Genomic DNA, 18,091 nt, shown 5'->3' on the forward strand with positions numbered 1-18,091 from the left:
TCAAATATAGCTAACTTTTTCGTGAAACATCCTTATTAGATAAATATTATATACGTGACTTTAGTATAAGACAATTAAAAAATGGGTTAAATATGTTTTTAGTCTTTTAATTTTTAATGAATTTTGGAATTAGTCCATTTTGAAAGTTTGGATCAATTTAGTTCTTCATCTTTCGCAATACGTGGATTTAGTCATTTTAATCAAATTTTGTTAAGATTATTTGACATTTCAAGCGTGTTTCATAATAGTATTTGACTTAACATTAAAGCAAAAATGTGTCAAACAACATAAACAACTCAAATACAATCCTGAAATGCGTACGAAACATTAAATAAACTTACCAAAATTTGATTAAAGGGACTAAATTCATCGAAAGATGAATGACTAAATTGGTCCAAAGTTTCGAAATAGACTAATTCCAAAATTCACTGAAAATTAAGAGACCAAAAACATATTTAACCTAAAAATTAACACTACTTTTAATTCAAAATTTCAAGAAAATAAATTTATAATCTTTTTATATAATGTTTAATTTTGTCATTTCTGTTAAACGTGAGATTTAGACTCATACTTAAATTATTCTAAACCGATCCGAAGAAGGAATAAGAAAGAATCGGATGGGAAACAAATACCAAAAGTTAAGGTCATATGAAGGCTTTGGAAGGGCTCATGGTTTATAATTTGTCCTTGTTAAGGGAAACCAATTTAGTGACTAGTGGGAAGCAATAACATGGTTCAATGTTTCACAAATACAAAAAAGATTGAAAAAGGAGAAATGCACACTCAAGTTATGGAAGGAATCTTTTTGTTTTCTGCTACTACTTTTCTGGTAATAGAGAATTGAATCTCACAAAACTTGATTCCTTATTTCTTGCACGCAAACTATACAATCACTATCTCACACGTCAGAATTAGTATTTAATGCAGAGTGGAATGCAATATGCATTAACCATTGCGTATGCTCTGCAAATTCCCTTCCAACCTTCACATGCCATCTGGACAACTCAAATATTTAACTCTCTTCTTTTCTTCCATTTCACACTTTAGTGCACAATTGCATTTGCATCAACATTATTTATAATATAAACCAAGTTATCAATAAACTATTATGTGGTTGCTATAACTTACTTATTACTCTCACACTCCCATTTTGGCAGTAATATCATCCTTACCTAAAAAACACTGTTGTTTCTAAACATTATATGAAACATATTATAACAAATAATTTTGTTGACATTACAAAATTTATTTATATGAAATAAATGTGTGTATAAAGTCACTTTATTGAATGAAGACTTTGAGGAAGCAACTTTTATCTAGTAATATATTATATATTACTGCATCGTGATAAGGCAGGGTCCATCAATAATTGAAATTATTATATGAGCAAAGCCACCAAAACCAGTGCTCACTATTAATAACTAAATGATTTTGTGACGTTATCATTGTACTATTACTATATATCAATAAGCCATCCATCAAACACTTTTATTCCTTTTCTTCTTCTTCATCATCTTCATCATCTTATCTTCTCCTTTTCTTCATGTTCTTCAAGAATTAGAATTGATGGCAGTTAATAGTTATTCTTCAGCTCAAATCTCACTTCAGAAATATGGTTCATTTCTGAAATATGCCAACAAAGATTTGAAGTCAAAACACTGCTCTGTCCCACAGAAAAAAGCACCAGTTGGTCCAGTAGCATTTAGAATCACAGCATCCATCAAGAACAAGGTTAATTCATACCTTATCATGTTTCTTTTATACATACTCTTGTATCTATATTCTAGGCTTTTTGGTTGTTGTTACTCTTATCCAAAATTGAGAATCAAACACTTAACAAGTCCTATATGGTTGATTGATTAAAAGAAATTTGACCTAGTTTAAGGATTTTTGTGTTAATCGCTCTCTATTTTGCTCCTAAACAGATTTATGAGGACAAATCTCAGGGCATAATTTGCTATGAAGATGAGAGTGGAGAAATAATTTGTGAAGGTTATGATGAAGGGCCTCGTTATCAACGAATTCCAAGGCCAACCCATCATCCAAGGTACAGAATCTTATCCAACCTTGTACTTAACTCCATATGATGTTAAACATTATTATGAACTTTGACGTCTCAGTTATGCTGATACTCCGGATCATTCGATTCATGATATTAATCGATCTCTAATAACACATAACTAAATTCAAATTATGAAAAAGAATTAACAGCACTTGATTATATGGATCATCCCTCACCAAAAAGAATAGAGAAAAGGTGTTCAACTCCAAAGTAGTACTATTGTATCTGAATAAAGGAAATTTCATTTGTTGGTTCAGGGATGTTGAAATCATGAATCTTGTGCAACAACAAAGTTGGCTTCAGATTGTTAAAGGGGAAGAAATCAATCATTTAGCAAAAGGAGTTCTTCGTCAACAAGAGGATTTAAACTTCAACAGATGGCTTTAACTTGTTCAAAACTGTTACTACCACACCGAATAGTTTCTAAGCGATGTGAAACTATTGAGTCTGTGGTAGGAAAAAAAACCAATAAGGCTTTTGTCACACTCAAAGGCCTTAACAGTTACACGCAGTGCTAATTTGTAGCAGAAAGGAATAATAGCACAAATATATGCTGTAATTGGTGAATGAAATAGGACAAGTTCTTGCACAAATTTCATGAAAGTTGTACAAATTGACAGTGGTGAATGGTGATGCTTTTCTTTTTCAATCTGTTCATACAGTTTCATATCAGATTTTTATATTATCTGATAGATGAAAGGGAGTTGATAATGATTCACAGAGTAGCAAGCAAGGAATTTGGCTTTATAATACTTACATCAGATTTTATTTATTTTTAATTAATCAACAATTTCAACCATTGAAAATATATAACTAGTGTGTGTTCTATATGATTGCAAAAAAGATAAATTTGGAAGAACAAGAAAACAAATTAATGGGCCAAACAGTATATAGGGTTTCAGCTACTTTCTGAGGTAGGTCAAGAATTTCAGAAAATATCTTTTATCAGTTTAAATTGTCGTTTTATTCTGATTAGAATAATAATACAACTCTCGCTTCAGTCTATGGAATCTGTTATCTGTTTTTGATACCATAAAAATCATCCATTGACTTAACCATAGTTTTAAGTAATTTTAACATTTGTTTTCAATATCAATGGCTATTGTAGATATACATCACAATATGTAAGCAATTACCATAATCATAGTAGAAATAGATCACAAAAGGTGTTAAAGAGATTTTGCTTTGATATGGAATTCATGTGTTTTCAGTGGATGGAATAGTTTAACTCATGATTATGTTAATAAGGAATATTTTGGGAAGGAATAATGAACTAAAAGTTATTTAGGTAGGTACTTATTTTTTAAATGATAGCGATATTATTTTTCTTCCTTTTACTTTTCATATTAGCTTTTTATTTATTGAAAATACAATTAAGGAAATATTTTCTTGGTTAGTGAACGGTGGATTTCTTAATGAATACTTTAAGTTATGAAATATTAGCTGATAATTAGTTTCAAGTTGGGGATGTAGCTCAGATGGTAGAGCGTTCGCTTAGCATGCGAGAGGTACGGGGATCGATACCCCGCATCTCCATTTTTTCATTCTTTAATAAACTGGCGTTCTGAGTTTTAATAGTGGGGGTTGATACATTATTTTTGTGGTGCAGGAAACAATTCCCTTCTTTGTTTTCTAAACTTGAGTTATATTTCATAGACCCAAATTGAATTTGGATTTGGATTTATAGCTCGCAACTTGGATCAAGCCCAATATCCTGAATTACCTTCTCTGCAGAAAAAATATCAAAAAAAATCATCTAATAAAGTCTTCTGCACCTAGTACACCAGGCACTCTCCCAGTCAAAACACTAAGAAAATAATATAATATGTTGTTATAGTTTTATTACTTTTAGCATAATATTAATTTCATTTGCTAACAATTCGTTGAATATTTCAAATTATAAATTATTAAAATAAATGATGACCATTGACATCAATTCTTACCAAAACTTCAAAATCTTTTCAAAACCAATACAAAATTTCTTACGACATATCAACTTTCATATATTTTACCATAATTTTATTTAATAACTTTCAATTGAATAATTTATTCTAAAATTCACTACTAATTACAAATTCCTATCATACAATTAATATTTTCAGAAATTTAGATTATCTAAAACTGATAACTTGATCTAAAAAACCATGTATATCAAAATCAATGTATGGAAATGTATATATGAATAATCATGTTATATCAAAATCAATGAATGGAAATTTATATATGAATGAGATATTAAAATATAAGATAGGCTCCTTGAGCCGGGCCCCAGATAACATAAACACAACCTGATAAAATATGAAGTAAAGCACAAGATAGGAATAGCAAAGGAAAGTTGAGAAATTCAAGAACAGGTCTGAGAAATATACATGTATAGAACGAGTTGCTAGAACGTTACTATATGTTTTTGTACAAAGATTTCATCCAGAGGTCATCAAATACTTTTACTCCAGACAAACATCCTTGGCTACTGACAGTCCCTCTGTTGGTATATCTTCTAACAAATAATTGACAATATCTAGTTGACAAAATTACAAATGAACCAAAAGAATTCCTATATGATATAAGAGGGGGAAACAAAAATTTTAATATAAAATTATGGGGGAGTTAATTCCCCAAATTGAAAGCAAAAATTTACACACACAAAACCAAAGAATCATTCAGCTGGGGTCCTAGATTGTGGGTTGTCTTCACCTAAATCAGACTGAGAATTACTAGCAGCAATAGAAGGAGGAGACCACTGATCTGGAAGCATGAGAAAGTAAGTGGTCATTGCTTTCCTGAACCTTTTCTTGTATTGCTTGGGTGATATAACTGTTGGAGGTGTGTTCTTTGGTCCCCCAAGTATGCCTGAAGCTTTTACCCATGTTTCAAGATGCTTGTCCCAGGTATACTGTCTCATGAAATCAATGATCCCAATAACCAACTCATGCTTCTCTTCATCCACCCCAACCAGTAAAGAATAGTCCATTACATCAACAGACTGCACAATAGGAAAACAAATGCATGTGATGCCCATTTTGAAAGAAAACCAGTTAAGAGACGGAAGAATATCATCACAAACAAAAAGTTGAGACTTACAGCAAGAAAACCAGTGTCATTCCAGACAGCTCTCTCTAAAGATCGTTTCGCTTTGTTTCCCACGAATATAGGAGAAGTTGGCATTGCTTCAATTAAGTTCTGGTCCAGTAGAACTTTGTTTTTCCCGGTAATATCTGCATTATACCGAGACCTGGAAGATCCTTTAAGATCGTAAAGTCGTGTCACAGTCCTCCTATACAGAAGATTCTCCATAACCAAAACATCCATCCTTGACTCTTTCCCTCCTTTAATATGCTTCGATGTAACCTTTCCAATAGAATGCCATTCAAACATAATGAGGTTAAGATAATATGGGTTGTAATCAAGTGAAGCAAAATATAGCATTGTATACCATCTATCCAACAATTAATAATCTCAAAAGGATTATTTATTACATGGTTGCTCCTTAGTCATCATGTATTTACCACATTAAAAATTGTGTTCGTCAGATGCTTTAACAAAATATAAAAAAGTTATTTTGGTATTTGGTCTACTTACAATTATCACCGCTCATGAACGCTTTAACTTCTATGAACAGCTTAGGCTTGATTTCTACTAAAATTTTCAGTTTACAAATAAACCTAAAGGAAATAAATGTTAGGCTCGAAAGATAAGTACCTGGTATATGCCAAGAATTTTAGCCAGACATGTCGGACTTCCTGTGGCTATGGATTCAGAAAGATACTTGAAGTATTCAGGACCAAATTTAATGAATGATTCTAGCTCTGTTTTCGTAACTTGTTTTATGATAAATCGATCATCCAATGTTTTTGCAAAAAATACATTACTCTTCCCACCTTGAGCTCCCCATTTCTTACAGCGACTCAGAGACCTTATATAGTCAAGCTCAGAAGGACAAGACACCCTTCTTAAGGCTTCAAAACGCTTGGCATAGTAACAAGTCACAGAATATTTTACCTTGCCAAGGGGACCGTCTTCTCCAAAGGAAACTCTGGCATGCATAGCCTTGGTATATAACATTGGATCAAACATTGATGAACTACGAGACCCAGACATGGAAAGTATCATATCCTCTATCGATCCAAAACTTTTCTGAGAATCAAAGGCTGTTTCATCAACAGAAGAGAATGACTGGAAGGTGCCTGAGTCAGAAAAATATGATGAAGTGAACTCACTTCCTTCTCTTGGCCTTTCTTCATCAGTCAATTGGAAATGATATTCTGATGACATCAGGGCATAAGCTATAACACTTGAGGGTTCGTCATCATATACTGGTATTACAGTGTCATTGACACCAATAGGCATAAGCAGTCTTGCCCCACCCTGGAGTTCCTGCTTCCGGAAAGATGACATGTAAACAGGATTGTAGTCAACTAGGGTATCAAACTTCTGCGTACTAGCAAAAAGGTTTTTGTTAAATTGGCGATAGAAGTTCAAGAAGGGCATTCCTAACCAGCTCGAAGAGTCTTCCATATTATCGTGACCTTTAAATGAAGAATAAAAACTCTTGGAACAATTTTGATCTTCTGTACGATCCCCTAGATGATATGTTTCCTTTTGTACACCGATCATCAAAGTATCTGCCAAATCGGGATTCATAGAACTGTTATCTTTTGAAATGCCAAATCCAGAGTGATTTTCACCAGTCCATTTTGCATCAAGTGTTTCAGACAAACTAGGTACGACGGGTAATGGCCCATCTGATAGAGTTCTGCGAACACCCAATTCAGGTTCTAAAATATCAGATTGATCATTTATACTTTTTCCGATTGAAATAGATCTGTCATCTTTCTCATGATTTTCTTTTTCGGCCATCTCGCTTTCTAGATCTTGTGAACTTTTCCCATCAACTACTGCTCTTCCTCCTCCAAGGCAAGGATTTTCGTTAAGGTTTGGACCACCATGAACAGAGTTGATGGCCATTTTATTTTCATCGACAGTTTTCTCCTTATCTTCGGAAATTGGACTGCTTGAACCGGATCCATTATTGGAGTTGGCTAGGTTTGCTGCATAAATAAGGCGGTGATCCCACATATATGATTGAAAAAGTAACTGCCTCCACAATCGATTAATTTCCAGAATGTCAATCCCCGGTTGGCCATTTCTCTTTTCTTGATTCAAAATCTTTCGCAGAGATTCCTAAGTAATTAGAAGAGAGAATGATTCAACTTCAAGCCTTTCAAACTTCTTATATTTTGTTTCAAATTTAAATTATAAAATTTTAAAAAATATTGAGTCCAGTAAAATTCTAACCAAAAAAATACTGCTAAACCATAAAGTTTCAAGTACTCTACTAACACATGGATGGTTTTATATCTAACAGTTACTGCTAACAAGATTAATCATTAAACCATGCTAATACTAGAGAAGGGAACTCAAATGAAGCTATAAAGTATGATACCGAAGACCCCACCTCAAATTCTAGTTTCTCCTTTTGCAACATCCCCTCTAGTTCAGCTACTTGGCGTCTTAATTCAGGTGATTTATGGCCATTACTCATTTGTACTGCATTAGATCTTTGCTCTCCAATTTGACTGAGACCATTGAGTACCTCCGAGAATAAAAGCTCTGCCCGGTTGACCACCTGTAACAACCAGAAATTAGATACACCATTATCATATAACCAAATTTTAATTTCAAGACCCAAAGACTGCAAGTATTGAACCTCATCTAATTCTCGCTGTATCCAATCCTGATTCCCATAATCAAATATAAGTGTGTGAGGGGGAAGGTAGACAGAGTGAACATCAATGGATGCGTATCGAAAACAAGCAACCATTTGTCCAAATCTGCAAGTGAATCATGAATATGATTGATTAATGAAAGCCACAAAAAGGCTGCTAAAAGTAAAGATGTTAGCCCAACAGAAAAAAAGAAGAAGCTTGAATAGCACAATAAGAAAAATAGATTTATAAGGTTTTAACAGTCCTCCAAAAAATAGGTCATAAAAATCCTTCTCTTTTACATAATCAGGATGATGAAAAATAAAGAAATGCTTTATTTTTTTAACCCAACCTTTGTGTCTTAAATCAAGAAGTTCATTATAAAAAGATGAGATCAATACTTGCTTGTTCACTCATAAACCTTACCATTACTTGTTTAGCTAAAACCAAAAAAATAGGGAAGACTATAATCACCCGTAAAAACGAAGACAATCTCTGTGTAATGAATGGCCACAGCTTGCCACCCTGCTGGCTGCAGCATGGTTTGAGAAACTGAGCTCCAAAAATTTCCCTAAAGATAAACCCCAAGCAGCATCAGACATTACTATCCTCTGTGTAGCAGGAGGAAAGCCATTGATTCTTGGACACCGCAAGCACCTGTGCCACATCCAAATCTTTCCATCCCTTTCCCCGGGTAGAATAATTTCTGGTAGTTTCTTGACTGATATGGTAAGTGTTCCCTGACGATGAGTATAGCATTGCACATGTGCTTCTGATGGCATTTCACAAGAATGGCATCGATAACTCTGAAAAGTAGTGACAATAACAATAAAAACTACTGCTATAGTTCAACCAACAAAGACATTTATTCCTAGAACAGACAATTAAGTACCTGATCAAATAAGTGGTCCCGCAGATACCGACCCAATGGTTTATCAAAATTGCCATAGTATCTAATTCGAAAGAGATGAGACCTCTCACACACAGTTCCCTTCCATACACATCGGGAGGACAAAGACACCAAAATGCTTTGATGGTCAGACGGGGATGGAGGAAACACTTCTTTTTCAAGAATAAACTCTTCATTTGGGATTTCAAGATTCTCGGGATGGTTTTGACCATCTTTTGGAGATAAAGATCCTGACCCACTTAACTGGTTTGTAGAGATTTTGCTATCACCATTCTCTGAAGTTCCAGGGTCGACTGCAGTAGGATCATCCACAATAACCAGGGTGTCATCCACCATAGAAGTTTCTTCCACCACAGGTTGTTTGGAGTTCATTTCATTTCTGTCTCTACTAGTGCGTGGAAGATGCTTATCACGGTGTGATTCTGCAATTGAATTTCCTGAAGCAACAATGGAGGAGAAAAAGGCAGTTGAATGGTCGAGACTTGATCCAAGTGGCATCAATTGAGAAGCACCATTAGAAACACATGGCCCTGCACTGCAGGTCGTAGATGCTAGTTCAGAAATTGGGACACTTTGGGTTCTCCGTGGTCCAGTGTCAGGTTCATGCCCTTGAGGCTTTTCATTGTCAGCAATACCGAAACCCGGAACTGTTGAAATGGACCTCTGAATGGCTAATGCTTGATCTGGAAGGGCCAGACTGTTTAACGGAATTTCTGGCAGGGATGCTCCCTCATCAGCAAGAAAAGATGTCTCCATAGCCAAATGGTAAGCTGCAAAAACTCCATACTGAACCACATGCTTTACCTTTTTCAACTCATCCTTGTCAGCCCCTTTCAGTAAAATCTGTTCAAAATTAGAAACACAAGATAAATGAACTCTTTTGGGGGCTTGAAGTATGGCCAAAAATAGGCCAACTTTTTGTTGAAATAGTTAATTGGAGTGTAGGGGTGGCAAACTCTTAACCACTTGGTCATACAGGCTCGTGTTTGCACAGTGTATAAAGATCAGAGTATTCAGAAATTAAAAGTCAACAATTGCCTGAAGCCCGAAGGCCTTTTTCTTATTACATTGAATAACATAAAAATGATAAGGAAAAACAAATAAAGACTTACGGTGAAACCAAATGGTTTTGGGCAACCTTCAAAAAACATCAATGTTTTCAATGTTTTTTTCCCACACTGACCAACACAGTTTAGGTCTTCAAGAAACTTCTCAACATGAACTGATTCACAGTAACCCAACTTTTGCGATGAAAGATGATCGATCGAAGGCACTATTTGAGTACCTGTGCAGCGTGCTACGCGCTCCAAAAGTGGTCTCTTGACATTGAGAACCAGAGTTATGTCTTTTGCAAGAAGATATTCCTGTGCATATCGTGAGACTGATTTCTCCACTAACAACATGTTTGGCTGGTGTGAAGCTATCTTTGCCACAGCCATCTTCAGATGGTCCATTTCCTAGACAAATGATATAAAATACAAGCATGAACCTATGATACCAGCATGTGTACCAACAACCTAGCAAGCACCAGCCTAAAGATAAAAAAAAAATGGTAACATGTAAAACCTGCTGCAATAGGGTATCTACACTAGAAAAGAGGTTGGTAACACGCTGATACTCCAGAGCCCCTCCAAGGATCAACAAGCGAGGTTTATCCACTTTTGATGACATTCGCCGGTGAGCCACATTTTTTTTACAAACAACTCCTTTAACCAGCACACTAATAAGAACACGAATCCAAGAAGTCAGGCAAAAGGAATGTCACACATAACAGGAGATAAGACCTAGTGATTAACCTAAAAGCAGGTGAATTAAATTATGTTCAATTTTGGCCAGTGAGAATAATGCGGAATTTTTAAAACTAATAAAATAATCACTAGTGTAGAAGCTCTTATCATTTGTATATTCCTAATCCTATGTCTTAGTATAAACTACAAAGAGAGATATGTGAGTTGTCAGCAAAGAAAATTTAGTGCTACTATCTAGATTTCATGCGCCAGTTCCCATTTGATCCAATATTCCCTACATAATTACCAGCCACATTTTCATCATATTACATGCATATGTATCCCCAGACTAAACAAATAGTGTAATTGCACGTCTTTTGATTTGTTGTTTTTCTCTGTTGGAAGTGGGAACCAGAAATAGAATACTGAAAAACCACAGGACAAATTCTCTATAATAATTTTTTTGTTTATTATATTTGTGAACCGGTACAATTTGTATGTGGAAACACACACATTGTGTATATACATGCACGAGATAGAGGATATTAGCTCTAAAACCCCATTGCTAAATGCATTCCAAATTGACAAATTGTATATATTGACTGATCTAGAAGAACAAGAACAGTAGATAGAACATGTAATATTAAATATATTAAAGTATATCATTTACCTTTCATTGCGATTCCCACATGCTATGCATTTGACTTTCACATAACCAGCTGGGTCCATCACTCCACCTTTGCTCATATCTGGTTTCAGTATTGTAGCCGCTTCCCATGACAGAGATGTGACAATCTCCAGCCAATTGTTCTCGTCATTATCTTCAACAGACAGGTTTTCAACCTGCAGCAGCTGAGCTACCAATGCCCTAAAATGCCCGTCAACTACATTCTTCATCACCTTCTTCTGCTCCTCATTTGACCTATCTCTCTGTCGAAAATCACCACTCCCAAAACTGCTAGAACTACGTATATACCCCCACTCTCCAATAACATTCCCATCATCATCATCATCGTCATCATCAAACAAAAGAGCTTCATGTTCATCTTCTTCGTCTTCTGGTTCAGGAGGGAGCCAGAGAAGTCCGTTATTTTCAAAATCAACAGGTTCAACATCAACGTCCTCTGAGACATATAATGAGGAAGGGGCTTCATTTTCATCACAGATATCAGGTTCATCCTCATTTTTTGCAATAATTGGGGCTCCTTCCAAACCCTGTGTGTCAGTGTCAAAACTGTAGTTTGAAGGGAGTTTTGCATCAATGTTTTCTCCATCATTATCCACTTTCCTTGAGTCATCAATGAGGCCTATCCTATCAAACTCAGCCTGTCCATAGTAGTTATTCCCTTGAGAATAATGTCTAGTGTCACAATCTGACCGATACACACCATACTCATCCTCGTCATCATCAGTCCTGAAACAAGAAAAAATCACGTGATCCATGACAAAATAATAGAAAAAGTAAGAGCACTGGTTAAATACAAAACTGCTGGTTGGTTGAGAATGCAGACCTAATTAGATAAAGACCAGGTCAAATACTAAATAACATTCACATATTTGGATTCAGAGGTTCCTGATACCTATGGATGCCAGTTGGAACAAAATGATAAAGTCCTCAATTATAAGACTCCCCGGCATAATTCTGGTTATCATAAAAACTATAATGAAAGGTTATCACACTCCCTTTGGATTCTCATGTTTAATAAGCACAATGAAGAATATATTGACAAAAGACAAATATAAATACAAAACTACATGAAGAATGCCCGATTAAAGAAATATCAATGTGATCAATCAGAGATTAGTTCTCTCTATCAGTAAACCAAATCAAAAAAGTACAATACCTATTAATTGCGAATCCACATTGCTTCGGTAATGAATCACCCAGATCTGCTACAATATCACTCCTCCCTCCTAATGGCGATAAGCCTTCCCTATCAGTATCCGTGTCTTTTCCCTTCACAGGTGATTTATGCAGGTTCAGAACAGAACCCTGTTGCACTTGTTGATAAGATCCAACTGAATAAGGCATGGAGCAAAGAGTAATATTACTACTGTTTGCAGTGGCACTGCTTTTACTGCTATTCAAGCTTGAAGTTGATGCTGAAGCACTATTATCCAGATTGGAAACCGGAATACTGTTATCAAAAGCAACTACACCTTGTTCCCATTGCTTGTAACAATAATTACATACACGAATCTTCTCCAACTCAAGGTTGTTTGATGCACTCTTGTTTGTTGAACATGAATCTTTTCCAACTATTATCCAAACTGGGGCAGGAATCGAGTTTGTTGTACACTTGTTACAGAAAATCCGTCCACATAAACGACAGTGGTGCTTACGGTTAAACAAGGTGAACTGTGAATCACACTCGTAGCACACTCTACAACTCTGATCAGGCATCCAAAAATCCCTAGACACATTTGCCGGTTCAGATCGCCAGGGAATCCAAGTTTTGACGATGCTGACAAGCTCAGAAAAAGTCTTGTCCACTGCATCCATTGACAAACAATCTTGTTTGCCGGTTCATTATGACTTGCCCATTTGCCACTCCTAACAGACCATGTTTAGAATAGGGAACTAATCCAACAGAAATAAAATCAATCCCATATATCCTAAGCAATTATACTTGTAAGCTATCACTTAGACGCAAACCCTCACAATCTGAATTTCCATGCTTCTATATATTCACAAACAATCCCCAACCTTGTCGAGGCGGTTTGTGGTTCATCATTCAGCCAAGGAAACAAATTCATCACCGAATCCACAATTGGGAAAAATATCAATCGCCACCTCTCTTGGCCATCGAATTCAAAATTCATACAAGGAACCCCATTTTCCCTACCTTTCAACCAATTCAACTCTCACAAATACTCCTCACTGCCAAACAAGGACTACGACATAACTTCACAGCATATTTCAAATAACCCAAGTCAAATTAAAAGAACCAGGAAGGTAAAAGCCACCTAATTCAAAGGAGATAAAAAAAAGCTCACACCTGGATGAAAACCTTTCTTCACAATCACACGCAATTAAAACATCACCCTTCCTGTAAAAATTCCAACTCAAAAAGTCAAGCTACTCCACTTCTCCTCCATTGCAAAAACAAACCCCAAAAAACCAAAATTCTCAAGCCAATCAAACAAAACAGCCCTGGTGATCAAACAGGATATTCAAGCAGACAGCCACATCAAATTCCGATCAAAATCACAATCAGATCATCCTCGGGTAAATATAATAAAAGGTTGCAAACCAGATTTGCCCCCACGTAGTTAACACACCCTGTTAGACCGAAACCTCAAATACACAAAGAGATATACAGAGAAATGAAGAAGGTAACGCGGAGGGAAAAATCCAGGGAATCAAAGACCAACCCAGAAACGATTCGCTGTAGAATGGATAATCTACGACTTCAAATTTGGATCCTGATCATCATCATCGTCGTCATCCACAAAAATTAATCTATAATAATTTTATATCTAAATTGAGGGAAAGAAAAAAATATATATACACACAGATATAATAATTGTTGTCACAACTGTCTGAAATTCTATCCGATTACACGAAATTGGGAAAGGAAGGATCGTTAGAAAATTCCGAATTGGATATGCAAATTGAGTGAAGACTTTTCCCTTTCCGTTCCATCTCTTTCTCGTTAGAAACTAGTTGTCGTTTTGGCTACCCTTCTAATTTCTTTTCCCTGTGACCCCAGAAGGAGACCCCCACTGCGTGACAAAAATCAATTTAATTAATTAATAATAATAAACAAATCCATTTCTTCTGCATTTTTCATGTCAAAAACTCATTTTTATGCTTGCATCAAAATTCATTGTGGTTTGCTTTTAAATAATTTTGATTGGCGTTACACGAAAATCAAAGAATTAAATTTTCTTGTATCCGTTATTTTAATATTATTTTGTCCGTTTTTGTTTTAACAAAGTCAAAGTAACGAACAACATGCTAGCATGACTTGTCAAAGTTCAGTGAAGGCTTTGAAAGTCAAAAGCAATAGATTCAATAACGCACGTAAGATTCCTTAAATGTCCTTTTGTTTCATATAAAATTCCAAAAACAAACCATAAATTTCGAATCTCAACCACAAGAAACAAAAAGTACGAGGGTTAAGAATGGTAATGTATCCTATCATATTTAAAGAAAAAAACTTAATAATAAATCTTTAAATTAAAAAATATATTCGTTAGTGAAGTTTAATTCTGACTTGTAATAATTTAGAAAAATGAAAAGTACATAATTAAGGTCTTTTTGAGAAGAAAGGAACGTGTCATTGAGGAGGGGCACATCATTAACGTTATCCACAAACAAAACCGCGTATGATTCGTGGTTGAATAAAAAACACGTTGGACACTAATTATTCAAAATCTAACCTATGGTTTAAGCAACAAGCAACCTATTACTTTGTACATTTATTCCGTGAAAATCAAATTTTAATAATGATTTAAGTTTTATTCTTTAAGTTAAATGCAGCGTCTCTAAAGATGAGATTCACATCACCACTTCAAATTATATTCCGATATATTTAACAAGTCTCACATAATTTAAGAGTTTAATCAAAAAATATTTAAATATTTTATCTTTTTTTACTTTTTAAGATGTTTTTTAAAAATAAAATCGAGTTGGAATGAAAACAAATTATATAAACAGTCTGAGTTTATATCTAGAAAAATATATTATAATTAGAAAAGAGATTAACTTATTTAACTCTTGGCTTTTTTATTCAATAAATTAATAAACAACGAAACAAATATACATGATATCCAACTCTATTCCTACTGAATTTGAAATGCGTGTCCATTTAATTTCATTAAATTAATTTTAAAAACTAATAAAGTTTTAGATCTAAATTGTATTAAATGAATATTTATTTAATCTTTTTAATTTGTATTTATTTTTAAATAAAAAATATATGTATGATAAGTTTAAATTAATTTATTTATAATTTTTGTATTAAATGTTAAGATATTTTCAACATTCAATTATAAGTTTTAAGTGTCCATAATTTAATTGAAATTTGTCTTCTTTATGATTTTTTTTTCTCCTTCTTTGATTAGACATTTTCTTTCATTTTTTATATTATGCGAATATAAGCACTTATGTACACTCAGTTTTAATGTAATAATTTTTAAAAAAAAAAATCTTATTCTTATTAAGTTTTAGAAAATGAATAATAGTTCAAATGATAAATAAGGCTCACTGCTAATATATTATGGATATTGATTGAAGCGGATTTGACAATGTCTAAAATGAAACTCAGATTAAGAAACCTTTTATAGATTGATTAGAAAATATTGTATTGATTAAACAAGTTCTTAGAATATATTGATTTTGAATTTTCAAAATAAAAAATAATATAATCCATACCCAGTCTATCTAACTAATTAGATTAAGTTTAAAATCTAAAATCTAAAATATAAATTTGAATTTGAAATAAATTTAAAAGCAGATTAAGAATGTAATTAATTATGAACTGAACTTACTTAAAAAAGTGTAATTATGGACTAATATTTGAAATTTTCATATTAGTTAACTCGGTTGGTTTTAAAACAGTAATTAATCATCCCAAGTTTCCACCATACCCATCCAAAACCAACTTTTTATGTTGTTGACGCGAGCCTAATGCATTCTACCAACCCCATAGACAACACACTCTCTTCATGATTTATATTTAGTGATTCTTTTAAATATTTAATAACCTTAAAAAAATTATAGTCAATTTAACAACAAAGAATGTAAGAGAAAAAATGTAGAAAAAACAATACACTATAATACAAAAAAAAAAACATTGAGTATTACGAATAAAAAAGTGATTGGAACAATAATTTTAAAAAATTATTAATGTATTTTTCGATTAGAAGTAATTATAAAAAAAATCGTGCCAATAATATTATAAAAAACAGGGTTAAATATTTTTTTGTCCGTAAATTTTGGAATTAGTTCATTTCAAAACTTTGGACTAATTTAGTCATTTATTTTTCGAAATACGAAAATTTAGTCATTTTAATCAATTTCTGTTAGGTTTATTTGATGTTTTGTATGCATTTCAGGATTGTATTTGAATTTTTATACTATTTGACACATTTTTGTTGTAATGTTAAGTCAAATACTATTATGAAACGCATAAAATATCAAATAAACTTAACAAAATTTGATTAAAATGACTAAATCCACGTATTTCGAAAGATAACAGACTAAATTAGTTAAAAGTTTCATAATGGACTAATTCCAAAATTCAATAAAAATTAAGGAATAAAAACATATTTAATTCTAAAAAATATCATAATATACTACTACTAATTTAAACTAAAATTTCAAAATAGTGCTTGAGACACCCGAATGACCTACCAAATTAATATATTTTTTATTCTGGTTTATTAACCACTTTCAAATGGCAATATATGTTTTGGCTACATACATGTAAATGTGTTCCTCTAAAGTTTACCTCTTGTGCTAATTTTGCAAGAAAGGTAGCTTAAACCATTGACTTAGGAAAATACAAAGATATAAATTAATGTGTTAGAGATATTAGCATAGTAATTAATGTGTTTAGTTTAGTATATGGAATTTTAAAACTACATTTAGGATGTAAAAGCTAAAATTATTCAAATTAGCTTTAATTTTATTGTACTCTCCGATTGTTTTCCTTTTATCACGTTGAAGTTAGCTCCACTAAAACTTTTTTAAATATTATTTTTTGTTTGGTAAAAGAAGATGGATTTTATTTTTGTTTGACCAAAATCAGGGACGGATCTTATTGGGTAAGGAGGTGTGGCGGCCCAATCCTTTGTATATAACATAATTTATGATAATTAAATTAAGTAGATTTTTAATTTATTTTATAAAGTACATTATTTAATGTTAGTAATTAGTAAAATATAAAAATAAATATAATAAAAACTAACAAAAAATCATTAACATACTTCTTTTTATTTTTTCTTCTCTTTCTATTTAAGATACTTACATTTTTTTATTTTTTTCATATGTTTTTTTTTCTGCAGAAAAACAAATAAAGAAGTTAAATATAATTATTGAAGAAAACAAATACAACTCTCGATTCTCTTACTTGATAATTAATTATTACTTTCGTACACATTTTTTTATTTTATGAGTTTTTTATATAGCAATTATTTTATGAACATAAAAAAAATTATTATTTATTTTTTCCATAATTTGTTTTTAATTGTGAATTAATTATCATAAATTTTCTTTTTAATAATTATATCTGTTAATATTTAATTAAATTTTGACCGTTTATTTTCATTTTCATGTGAATACGAAAACATAATGAATTCAACTTCTTCACCTATATGATTTTTATTTTCCATTTTAGCTCCAAAATTTAAATTTGTTATTTTTGTTAGCCTACACTAATTAATATTTGTTTGAAATAAAAAGTTAAATGACCTAGAGTAAGATATACGATATATTAGTATATTAAATTTGTAGAATATAACTGAAAAGTAACTCTCGAAACTTGTACACTGAATATTATATATATATATATATATATATATATATATATATATATATATATATATATATATATATATATATATATATATATATGAGAAAAATTGGAGCCAAAATGGTTAATTGTTTCAAGTGATATTCATAAAGATGGAAAAGTAATATAGAATGTCACTTTTTTAGCGATACGATTAGCCTCCTTAG

General features: G+C 32.7%; 2 protein-coding genes and 1 non-coding gene across 3 annotated transcripts; 2 read left to right on the forward strand and 1 right to left on the reverse strand.

Annotated features, from left to right (window-relative positions):
* The first annotated feature begins 1,426 nt into the window (after window positions 1-1,426).
* LOC114165990 (uncharacterized) lies at window positions 1,427-2,711 on the forward strand. The gene is made up of 3 exons (XM_028050637.2): window positions 1,427-1,731; window positions 1,926-2,047; window positions 2,320-2,711. The coding sequence occupies exons 1-3, from the start codon at window positions 1,567-1,569 to the stop codon at window positions 2,447-2,449; spliced, it is 417 nt and encodes a 138-aa protein (XP_027906438.1). The 5' UTR covers window positions 1,427-1,566; the 3' UTR covers window positions 2,450-2,711.
* Window positions 2,712-3,525: 814 nt separating this feature from the next.
* TRNAA-AGC (transfer RNA alanine (anticodon AGC)) lies at window positions 3,526-3,598 on the forward strand. Its single transcript has one exon. It is a non-coding gene; the product is annotated as a tRNA-Ala (tRNA).
* An 821-nt stretch (window positions 3,599-4,419) lies between these two features.
* On the reverse strand, window positions 4,420-14,087 carry FAB1B (phosphatidylinositol-4-phosphate 5-kinase family protein). The gene is made up of 12 exons (XM_028051628.2): window positions 13,780-14,087; window positions 12,249-13,454; window positions 11,075-11,818; window positions 10,244-10,397; window positions 9,790-10,134; window positions 8,660-9,520; window positions 8,242-8,573; window positions 7,770-7,893; window positions 7,518-7,688; window positions 5,762-7,243; window positions 5,144-5,410; window positions 4,420-5,045 (listed from the first exon to the last, which is right to left on the reverse strand). The coding sequence occupies exons 2-12, from the start codon at window positions 12,905-12,907 to the stop codon at window positions 4,719-4,721; spliced, it is 5,466 nt and encodes a 1,821-aa protein (XP_027907429.1). The 5' UTR covers window positions 12,908-13,454; window positions 13,780-14,087; the 3' UTR covers window positions 4,420-4,718.
* Window positions 14,088-18,091: the final 4,004 nt, after the last annotated feature.

Source organism: Vigna unguiculata, chromosome 10 (assembly GCF_037176805.1).
Source record: "Vigna unguiculata cultivar grain cowpea cultivar isolate G323 ecotype 2 chromosome 10, ASM3717680v1, whole genome shotgun sequence".
Lineage (NCBI taxonomy): Eukaryota > Viridiplantae > Streptophyta > Magnoliopsida > Fabales > Fabaceae > Vigna > Vigna unguiculata.

Coding starts and splice junctions, on each gene's coding strand:
- FAB1B (XM_028051628.2), bottom strand. CDS start 12,907: ATGGATGCAGTGGACAAGACTTTTTCTGAGCTTGTCAGCATCGTCAAA. Junction 11,819..12,248: donor TGTGGATTCGCAATTAATAG/GTATTGTACTTT, acceptor TTCTTGTTTCAG/GACTGATGATGACGAGGATG. Junction 10,135..10,243: donor TAGATACCCTATTGCAGCAG/GTTTTACATGTT, acceptor TCATTTGTCTAG/GAAATGGACCATCTGAAGAT.
- LOC114165990 (XM_028050637.2), top strand. CDS start 1,567: ATGGCAGTTAATAGTTATTCTTCAGCTCAAATCTCACTTCAGAAATAT. Junction 1,732..1,925: donor CAGCATCCATCAAGAACAAG/GTTAATTCATAC, acceptor GCTCCTAAACAG/ATTTATGAGGACAAATCTCA. Junction 2,048..2,319: donor AGGCCAACCCATCATCCAAG/GTACAGAATCTT, acceptor TTGTTGGTTCAG/GGATGTTGAAATCATGAATC.